This window comes from Clupea harengus, unplaced genomic scaffold, assembly GCF_900700415.2.
Source record: "Clupea harengus unplaced genomic scaffold, Ch_v2.0.2, whole genome shotgun sequence".
In the NCBI taxonomy this organism is placed as follows: domain Eukaryota; kingdom Metazoa; phylum Chordata; class Actinopteri; order Clupeiformes; family Clupeidae; genus Clupea; species Clupea harengus.
This window is the reverse complement of record NW_024880163.1, coordinates 17950-28759: the sequence shown is the minus strand read 5'-3', so window position 1 is coordinate 28759 and position 10810 is coordinate 17950. Positions and strand designations below refer to the sequence as shown.

The 10810-nt window shown below is 43.9% G+C and overlaps 1 protein-coding gene and 1 long non-coding RNA gene across 2 annotated transcripts; both read left to right on the top strand.

Annotated features, from left to right (window-relative positions):
- Positions 1-20: 20 nt before the first annotated feature.
- LOC122131473 lies at positions 21-616 on the top strand. The gene is made up of 2 exons (XR_006152097.1): positions 21-460; positions 565-616. It is a non-coding gene; the product is annotated as an uncharacterized LOC122131473 (long non-coding RNA).
- Positions 617-1373: 757 nt separating this feature from the next.
- Positions 1374-9545, top strand: LOC122131472 (protein-glutamine gamma-glutamyltransferase 2-like). Its single transcript, XM_042706204.1, is given in 14 exon segments — positions 1374-1764; positions 2615-2785; positions 3134-3373; positions 3738-3805; positions 3807-3857; positions 3959-4087; positions 4325-4502; positions 4794-4929; positions 5488-5597; positions 5704-5946; positions 6988-7269; positions 7620-7783; positions 8320-8453; positions 8933-9545. Coding segments are annotated over 14 exon segments (2118 nt in total). The 5' UTR covers positions 1374-1754; the 3' UTR covers positions 9135-9545.
- Positions 9546-10810: the final 1265 nt, after the last annotated feature.

Genomic DNA, 10810 nt, shown 5'->3' with positions numbered 1-10810 from the left:
TCACGGCCTCCTCAAACACCAGACGCTACTTCTTGGAACCTAAGAGGAAGAACACAAATCAGCACAAGGAGGAACAAAATCAGTTTGGCCAGATAAAACTGATCTTTAATTTCAAGATTTCAGAGGCTTTGTACCTTTTTAGAAACCCTATAGGTTAATATATGAAAATCTAACCCATACTCCCCGCCCAATCCCCTAACCATGAATTGATTAAATTGTTATTGCCCTGTTTAAAATATGTGTTTATCCTAGTGTGTGTTGTGCCCCTCTCACCCCCTGGGTATCTGTAGCTGGCTGTGATGTTCTCCTCTCTGCTTCTGCTCACGGTCTCAGTGCTGATGTTCTGGCTAATCTGAGCCGTGTCAGTATAGAGCCTCTGCTTTAAGACATCTTTTGTGAGCATCCAGAAGACATGATCTGCATTCAGTGTAGCGATAACAAACGGCATGTCATTCTTCAGGTTGGTGTGTCCCTCCAGAACAGCCTTCACAGAGCACAGTTCACAGCATGTGTATCTATAACTAACATTTCTATGAAATTCTTTATGTTTATAATGTAATGCAGAACGGAAGTGCAGCAGTCCTCCAGCACAAACACTTTCACCTTATCGTAACAATCTCATTCTGAGTGGTTGCTGAGATACTCATGAACTGTCAATCATGAACACACAGGTCAGGTTGAGAGGTAGAGGAGTAGTCACTCAAGCAATTAACTTCACAGATTCAACAGATAAGAAAATTAAGCTGTCTGACATTATGATTATGACTATCAGTTACATATCTGTAACAGTCACTGACATTGACTGAAACTGTAAGTTGTTTATAAATCTGTAGTGTGGTCAGGTCCTCTACAAGTTCAGATGTGCACAGTATCACAGTATGTGTTTGCAATTATTACATAATCGTCTGATCGCAATTATTTGAGCTGACCGCAATCATTTTGCATAACTGTTAGAATAGTTTCCATTCATCTGTATAAAACCACTGATTTCTTCAGATGGGACTGCTGAGGATGATGACGCACCTTCTGTCCCAGAAGTGATGCAATGGTTGACTGGACACACAGGCACCTACTTCTGTCATAGAGAGAACCTTTTTACTATGAAGAACTTATATAGGCTATTACTATATGAAGAACTTATATTACTATATGAAGATTTTACTTGAAAGTACATACTTTTCTTCAATTCATCATCAGGTACAGGTAACGAAGAACTCAAAAATTAGCAAAGACACTTCACTGGAAACAAGGAGTGATATTTAAAACACTTATGTGGAAATGCCACAGTTGGCTTTCATTCAACCCTGAGTCAAAAGTGAGAAAGTATTCATACTAACTGAGAAAAAAGGCCCATCCCAGCCCCGGGCTGAGCTCCTCCTCAACGAACGCACTACCCTCAAGCAGATTAAGATTAAATCAAGGAGAGTTGGTGCGGGTTCTCTATCTCTCTCTCTCTCTCTCTCTCTCTCTCTCTGTCTCTCTCAAAATCACGTTGTGTGTGATATGCAACAGGATGTCACACAATCATTTGTAAATGTAGATCATGTTGATTTCCTCAGCAGGGCTGATCGAGGGGTGTGTACTCTTGTCAGGAAGAGAACCCCTCTGGCATTCCTGGGAACTGAAATCCATCAGGGCATGACAGAGTTTAAATAGGCGACACACACTCTCTCCCTGCAGATTCACACTTGCTGGGACGTCTATCTAAACTACATCACCAGGAGAAGAGAATACTCATACTCTCAACAGCAACTATGGCGCTTGGTAAGTCCCTTACTTCAGTGGTTCTCAACAAGGGGGCCGGGCCCATATGAGCTGCAAGGGGGCATTAAGATGATGGGAGACTATTTAAAACTAATTTATCGAGTGAAATACATTAACATTTGTATGGAGAACTTTTCAAAATAGATACTTAAAGTAATTTCTATTTAAAAGGTTAGGGGGGTAATTCCTTGTACACAGGGGGGCAAAAGGTTGCGAGACACTGCCCCTGCAGGATACCTCTAAATATGCAGGAGACTACTACCAGTTGTGTCAATTGTATGACTATTTGTATGAAATATTTAAGTTAACAAAGATCTAGGAATCAGTGAAAAAAAATCAGTTCAATCCAAATAAATAAAAATATGCCTTAAGAGATTAGGGCTTCGTGATAAAAAGACACCAACGGGACAGTAACGTTAGCCTATTACTACAGCTAAGTATGTGAAGTTCTTCTTTATTTAGCCGAACATTGACATCTGAAGGTATTTTAAGATTAAATCTACGTTACGGAAATTGTTCATTTCTATTCTCGCAGGTTTGACATTTTTAGATTGAGGTTCTTACTCGTAAATGTGTAACGCGAATGCACACATTTGCCATGCCATGGCATCTTACATTGGAATCCGATGTTGTTTTAATTTGGCTAGATCTTAACTGGATTTCGAAAGGTGGTGGCAGCGGGTAGCCATGTACGGGTACAGGTCTAGGACACTTAAACAGGTCAAGCACCAGCGCTGCATATCAGCAAAGATTTCGAGAAACGTGGCGCGCTGCCTTTCGTTGTTGTCTAGACGCAAATTTGAATGGGAAGATTCACATTTGATGTATGTTTTGGTATGATTTCTGGTAGAGATAAGCAAAGTCGAGCTCCACGTCAAGGAAAACAATAAGGAGCACCGCACTGATGACGTAACCGTAAAACGTTTGATGGTGCGGCGTGGCCAGAACTTCAAAATCACTCTCAAGACCAATCGGCAGTTCCAGCCTGATACCGACACGCTAATTTTTACTGCGGAGACAGGTATGTTTATGTATCATCATTCTTTATATATCATCATTCTTATCATTATTGGTATCAGTCATACAAAGAATACAGTGCATTCAACTTTATCTAAATGTGTTGATAGCGATGCCTATTACAATTTCCTCATTCATGTTTTTATCAGTCTTTATGCATCAACATTCAAACTGCCATTGCATAATACAAGTCACACAAATGACTGGCTTTTCTCTGACTGGACAAAGTGTGATCTTAAAGGCATCCTAGTCATCCTCTATTTAAAAACCCTACCAACATCATGAATATGCTCTGTTATGAACAGGCAGTAACATCACACTGGCGTTAACAGCAAGTGTGCTTTCCCTGCAGGACCCAAGCCATCAGAGGAAAAGGGCACGCGTTGCGTGTTTGGTTACCCAAAGTTGACGGGTGCAAAGAAAGCATGGACAGCACTGGTACAGGAGAGTGGCCGATCTTCCATGACCTTGGCCATAAGCAGCCCAGCTGATGCCAGTGTGGGCTCTTACAATCTGTATATGAGGGAAGGGTCACACACCACCCCTCAATCCATCACAAACATGGTGCTCCTCTTTAACCCCTGGTGCACAGGTATGCACTTCCTGAAACACACAAGCACAAACAGGCTCATATGAGCTATGGCTCATCAGAGGCTCATATGTAAACAAATGTATGCTGATGTGAGGTGGCTTATACATACAGACAAATGTCTCACTTATGCATGCCTACCATTCTCCTGTCGCATTTGTCTGAAAACTTACCGGCTTTGTCTGTATATGTTTGTGCTCTCTGTGTGTATGGATGTGTGTGTGTGTGTGTGTGTGTGTGTGTGTGTGTGTGTGTGTGTGTGTGTGTGTGTGTGTGTGTGTGTGTGTGTGTGTGTGTGTGTGTGTGTGTGTGTGTGTGTGTGTGTGTGTGTGTGTGTGTGTGTGTGTGTGTGTGTTGATGGATAAAGAGGACTGGGTGCACCTCCCAGAGGAAGCTGAGAGGCAGGAGTATGTGATGGCTGAGGAGGGCATCATCATACAGAGGATCTGCTGACCGCATCGGCCCCCTTGCCTGGAACTTTGGACAGGTACGCTAACAGCACATGTGTGTTTTATGACTTTTTGAGAACTAGCCAGTGGGATGTGGTTGTTCATGTGTTTGTGGATGCTGTCTTTGCTGCCCCTTCAGTTTGAGGAGGATATGGTGGACATCTGCATGAAGCTGCTGGACATGAACCCCAAGTGTCTGAGGGACCCTGCTGAGGATTTCTCTGCCCGCTGCAACCCCATCTATGTAGGGAGGGTGGTCAGTGCTATGGTATGCACCGCTGTTCTCTCCCTCTCTCTCACCCTCTTTCTCTCTCTTTGTGAGTTTGGTTGTATTGTATTCGTAAAAACGTCTGTGTGGTATTTGTTTCTTTATTTCCTTTAATTCTTGTTTAATTTGATCAATCTATTTAATTTGACCGAAAAGCACTTTGGTACAACTCCTGTTGTTTTAAAATTTCCTAGACAAACAAAGTTGACTTAACTTGACTTGCTTTATTCGCAACAGATCAACGCTAATGGTGACCGTGGTATCCTGGCGGGCCGCTGGCAAACACCGTACTCCGGCGGTGTGGCCCCCACCAAGTGGAGCAGCAGCGTGGACATCCTGCGGCGCTGGTACAAGAGTTATTACTCCCCCGTGAAGTACGGCCAGTGCTGGGTGTTCGCTGGGGTCATGTGCACAGGTGAGAACTGGAACTGTTTACACTTTATTTCTATTGTCTGATTTCATGTCTATGATACCACTGCTGCTGTAATGGTTTGGAAACATTCATTTATCTGCAAGAACTCTGTGGTCACCGTGTAATATCTGATTACTGTTCTTCCTGATGTAAAACTTCTGTACATCACAAGATGAGAGCAGTCTCTTCAATCATAGAACAGTCAGGCTATGATTTAGGCTATTTCATACTGCTTGGCTAGACAGTCAACATAAAAAATATCGAGGTCTAATTGTGTTTCTGTGTGTGTGTCAGTTTTGAGGTGTCTGGGAATCCCATGCCGTGTAGTCAGCAATTTCCAGTCTGCCCACGACACTGATAAAAGCCTGACCATCGATGAGTACTACACAGACCAAGGGGTTCGGCCTAAGGAGAGCCATGACAGTGTGTGGTGAGTGTCTTATTATAAATGAATCAGACGAGCTTGTTAATATTAATAGTATATGTAGGTGTTTATGGAGTCTCCTGTTAGTCCCTTTTCGACACTCGGTCGGCCTACCGTCTCATTTAGATAAGACTGCTCAGTTAGATAAGACTGGTGTCCCTTTTACCACTTGTTGTCAGACTTACAGAATTGTTCTATATTTCCATTCCGTAGCGTTAGGGAACATGGTGTTTGTCAGTGCAGAGGGTCAAATGAACGGTTGCTTAGTCGTTATGGGGGCAATAGGGCACTATCACAAGGCCTACCGTTACATGGAACACAGGACACCCCCCCTCCACCCCCCTGCCCCCACACTTTTCTCACAGGGCCCAATGGCCCTCTGTTGGCACACCTCCATGACATTAAAATAATGACCATAATCCCCTTTTCTTACAGTTTCTGTCTGTGCCAGTTAGTCACCCCAAGAGTCTCTGCCAATTAGTATTACCCCAAACTCACTATGTGGAGGAAACCCTTTACTTGCCTGATACAGATGAACTTACTTATGTGTGTGTTTGTGTTCAGGAACTTCCACGTGTGGGTAGAGGGATGGATGAAGCGGCCAGACCTCTCTGGGGATTCTACATACGATGGCTGGCAGGTGCTGGACCCCACCCCACAGGAGCAGAGTTCAGGTAACACACAAACACAAACACACACACACACACACACACACACACACACACACACACACACACACACACACACGTACAAGTTACTGAAATCCCTCTTGTCTCTTAGGAGTGTTCTGCTGTGGTCCGTGCCCTGTGAAGGCTGTTCTGGAGGGACACACCGACCTGAAGTACGACATTCCGTTTGTCTTCGCTGAAGTCAACGCCGATCAAGTCATCTGGATGCTCATGAGAGACGGCTCAAAGCACAGACTCCACACTGACAGCTCTCAGATTGGCCAGAAAATCAGCACTAAAGCTGTAGGCGCATACAGACGGGAGGACATCACAGCCAGCTACAAATACCCAGAGGGTGAGGGGAACATCACACACACTGGCTTACACACACCTCACCATCACACACACACTGGCTTACAAGACCTCACCATCACACACACACTGGCTTACACAGACCTCACTATCATACACACACTGGCTTACACAGACCTCACTATCACATACACTGCCTGAAACAGACCTCACCAGCACACACATTGGCTTACACACACACACACACTGGCTTACACAGACCTCACCATCACACACACTGGCTTACATAGACCTCACTATCACACACACTGCCTGAAACCTACCTCACCATCACTCACACTGCCTGAAACAGACCTCACCATCACACACACTGGCTTACACACACCTCACCATCACACACACTGGTTTACATAGACCTCACCATCACACACACTGGCTTACACAGACCTCACCATCATACACACACTGGCTTACACAGACCTCACCATCATACACACCTAACTAGAGGCATACACACTCAGGGTTGGAGAGTCATTTCTTATTCTGTCTTTGGCTTAAACAGATTTTAACCTGGGCCGAGATGATAGCAATTGTTCTTACCGTTGTTCATAGTTCTTGGTTGGCCAGTTTGGGGTGTGTAAATTTCATACCATGAGGTTCATTGGAATGTGGAAGTGATCAGTCAGTTGGGTCTTCATGCTGAAAATGGATACTTTTTAGAAAATAGGCAAGAGCATTAACTTCCCATAAACAAACACTCTTATCTAGCTATACAGCCTCTCTCAAGTGAATGACAGTCTTAAAGGTGCTATGTGTTGTAATTTTAGTTTAAACTAAACAATTAACTAAAATATCAACAGAATACAAAGAAATAACATCTTTGACATGATGTCAAAGACAGAAATGCCCTGGAAGCAAGATATCTATTGCTGTTAGCATGCTAACCAGCTAGTGGTGGCCCATCCTTTCATAATTCCACTTTGTGCCTCAAGAGGCGATAGTGAATCACTGTAGTGAAAACAGCAAGCAGTGGCCAAAATGATTTCCCTGCCCCGTGCGCTGATCCTGGTGCTCTTCCTGTTAGGTTCTAAGAAGGAGCGTCTGGTGTTTGAGGAAGCTGTGAGGAGAGGAAACGAACGCAAGCCCTGCCCTGAGCTGCCACTGAATCCTCCCGCGCTGAAGCTGGAGATCACAGACGAGAAGGAGTCAATTACGGGACAGGATCTGGAGCTGAGTCTGCTCCTCCATAGTGATCACTTGCGGGAGCTCAGTGTGCAAATCAACGCTCAGGCCATGAGGTACACAGGCGTGCCCGACAGCCTGGTGTACAGGGAGGAGAAGGATGTCCTGCTGCAGCCCAAGCAGGGTGGGTGTACCGGTGCTCTGGAGAGACCCCAAACTGGAGTTCCTACAGCGGCTTGTTTTTTTTTTTGGGGGGGGGGGGGTTCAAATATAGTAATATAGTGTTTACATTTCTGACTCTGAATTACATTTTCCACATGGGTTTAAAATTGATACTCATTTTACTTAGTCTTATCGACAGAAATGGCATTATAATTATCTATAATTGAACTATCTATCTAATCTAATCTATTTAACTATCTCTATCTGTGTGTGTGTGTGTGTGTGTGTGTGTGTGTGTGTGTGTGTGTGTGTGTGTGTGTGTGTGTGTGTGTGTGTGTGTGTGTGTGTGTGTGTTTGTGCATGTGTGTACAGACCTCAAGATTTCCATCCGGATCCCATTCTCTTTATATGGGACCAAAATGCTGGACAACAGCAGTCTGAAGGTCTCGGCACTGGTGCACGACAAGCAGCACCCAGGAGATGGCTACCTAGCTGTGAAGAACATCATTCCGCAGGAGCCTACAATCACCATCCAGGTTGGTCCACAGAGGTGTTTGGGTAGGGGTACACCCAGAGTGTGGACATATTTCTGTATGCAGCCCCTGCGATTATGTTGGCTCGTCACTCGTAAGTTCCACACCCTATAGCACCACAGAACTTGGCCATAGGTCCAGCCAATCAGTGCCTTGGAAGGTGGTGGTATTTTAATCGTTTGACAGCACTAATATATACACATACTATATCTCTTGGAGATATATATATATATATATATATATATACAGTATACACACACACACACAGTTGATCTACAGGAACCATCAGTATTGGTGTTGGTAGAAGTATTCAGAGGCTAACTGAATGAGGCACAAGCACACTTATACTGACAAGATCATGGATCCAGTCCTTAGAGTAGCATACTGCTAAAAAGTATACTATTATATATTCTGTGGATTGTTTTAATTAATCCTGTCAATGGCCAATAAAGACCTAAAGAGAGATTTGGGAACTTATTGACCCTGAATCTCTTGTAATGGTGAAAGTATTGATCTCATGAAGTATTGCTTGTTCTTAGGCGCCCAGCACATGTGAGCAGTTTACAGAGATGACGGCGGAGGTCATCTTTGAAAACCCCATATCCAGCACAGTCAAAAATGGCATCCTTACGCTAACAGGCAGTGGGCTGTTGAGTCATACCGTGGTGGCCAGGTAACACACACACACACACACACACACACACACACACACACACACACACAAGTGGAGGAAGAAGTGTCCTTTGGGGAACTTATCCCATTTGTAAAAGAGCTCTTGCATTTGAACTGGCAGAGCGTGAATGTTCCCTGATGGCATATTTGACCTCTCAAAGACTGTGCTCTTTTGTGAGCTGTTAAAAACAACAACTCTTCAAAAGGGCTCTGTGTGTATGTGTGTGTGTGTGTGTGTGTGTGTGTGTGTGTGTGTGTGTGTGTGTGTGTGTGTGTGTGTGTGTGTGTGTGTGTGTGTGTGTGTGTGTGTGTGTATGATGGAGTACAGTTTGTCTTCAGGAAAGCACAGTGTTTGAGCAGCTTTTGACATTTTATTTCAGTCATACTGTATATCCGCCCCAGTGAAATACTTAAACAAAAACACCTGCATCTCCCACCTATTGATTGGACGTTACAATGTTTGTATTTGTGTGTACGTAGAGTTCCGGTGCTTAAGGCTGATCAGCGCGTGCGTCTTCAGATCCCTTTCACGCCCTACCGAGCCGGTTCCAGGAAGCTGATGGCAGATTTTGACTGCGACACCTTCAGGAACATGAAAGGCAGCTGTAATGTGGAGGTCAAACCCAACCTGGTGGTTTGCCCACCCTGCACAACCTTCAACGGGTTCATTTCTGGAGCATAAATGGGCAATGGGGGCTGATAGAACCACATATTGCCCTTTTCCTGTTGATATGAACTGAGTGCTTATATTATTTTAAGTGTTTGTCTCACTTTTTAGTGTTTGTCTCAGTAAGAGCATATAGCTGATTAGATTCTCATTAGCTCATTAGATTCTATCAGTTTACACTGTCCAACACACACATACACACACACACACTTACACATATGCACACACACTTACACATATAGACACAAACACTCACACATACATTCACATCAACGTCGAAGTGTTAAGTATCCTACAGATTAAAGTGTAAAATAATTTACAGATCTAAGTTTTCAATAGATTTTTCTACTGAGGATAGTTTGTTTTGATTTCAAATCATTGTGTCCTGAAAAAAATCCTGTTCTAATAAACTCGCTCAGACTGACACCATGGCTCTGAGGTTTGATGTAAAAAATGTATGTTCTTGTTCTAATACATATATTTAATATCTTGACACCACTTAGTGAATGAATCTTGGGTTGTTCTCAACACACACACACACACACACACACACACACACACACACACACACACACTAGTGTCTCTCGGACAACACACACATACCTGCACAAGTGTTTGGTCTACTACACATTTTTGTAACAGATGCCACTTTAGAAGCTTCTCATGACGACAGAGCTGGTATTACTAATGCAACACTGAAATACACAAACACACACACACACACAGACGTCCTCGAAACGATTCCAATATAAACTCTCCTCGTACTACTGCCTTTCTTCAGTCGCTCACACACACATTGTCACCATGACTAACCATTAGGTCAGAGAGTTACATTACATTACATTTGGTCATTTAGCAGACGCTTTTATCCAAAGCGACGTACAAAGGAGAAAACAATCAAGCTACGAGCAATAGAGACCTAGTGTGACAATAAATACTACTTTACATAAGGAATAAAAAGTGCAGGAATGTAACTACTGTAAGTGCGAGTTAAGTACTAGTTAGAGGAGATGGCATTAGAGGAAAGGTAAGGAGAGGTAGAGGAAGGAAGAGGAAGAAGGCAGTGCAAGTTAGGAAAGGAGGTGCTCTCTGAAGAGTTGGGTCATCAGCACTAAAGCTGACACACACTGACTTACACAGACCTCACCATCACACACACTGGCTTACACAGACCTCACCAGCACACACACTGGTTCAAATAGACTACTGGTTTTAGCACACTTCACGCATACCATTTCATTCTGTTAACGTGATATAATCTGATTGTAAGTGTCCTGAGAAAAAGAGAGAGAGAGAGAACAATGGCATTCACTCTTCCCCTATGAAGATACACTCTTAACCGGCTGCAATCTCCCTAAACGAACAGGGAGACCAAGGGACCCTTTCTGTGAAGGGCCAGCACTGCCTATGTCTCTAAGGTCAATCCATCAGCCATTGCCACACCTGCTGTTAGCAAGCTTGAGTGAGGGGTTGAGGAATAAACGTAGTTTCAGCTGGCAGATATTCTTGCTACACAATCTGATTGTAGTGTCTCTCCTCCTAGGCTCTCAAAAGGAAAGGAGTGTGTATGAGGAGATGACCAAGTGGTGTGGTGTCCTCCTGGCATCGCAGATACCCCAAATGCCCCAGAAGCCCCCCAGGTGACACTGGAGATCACAGATACGGGCCTGGCCATCAACGGGAAGGACCTG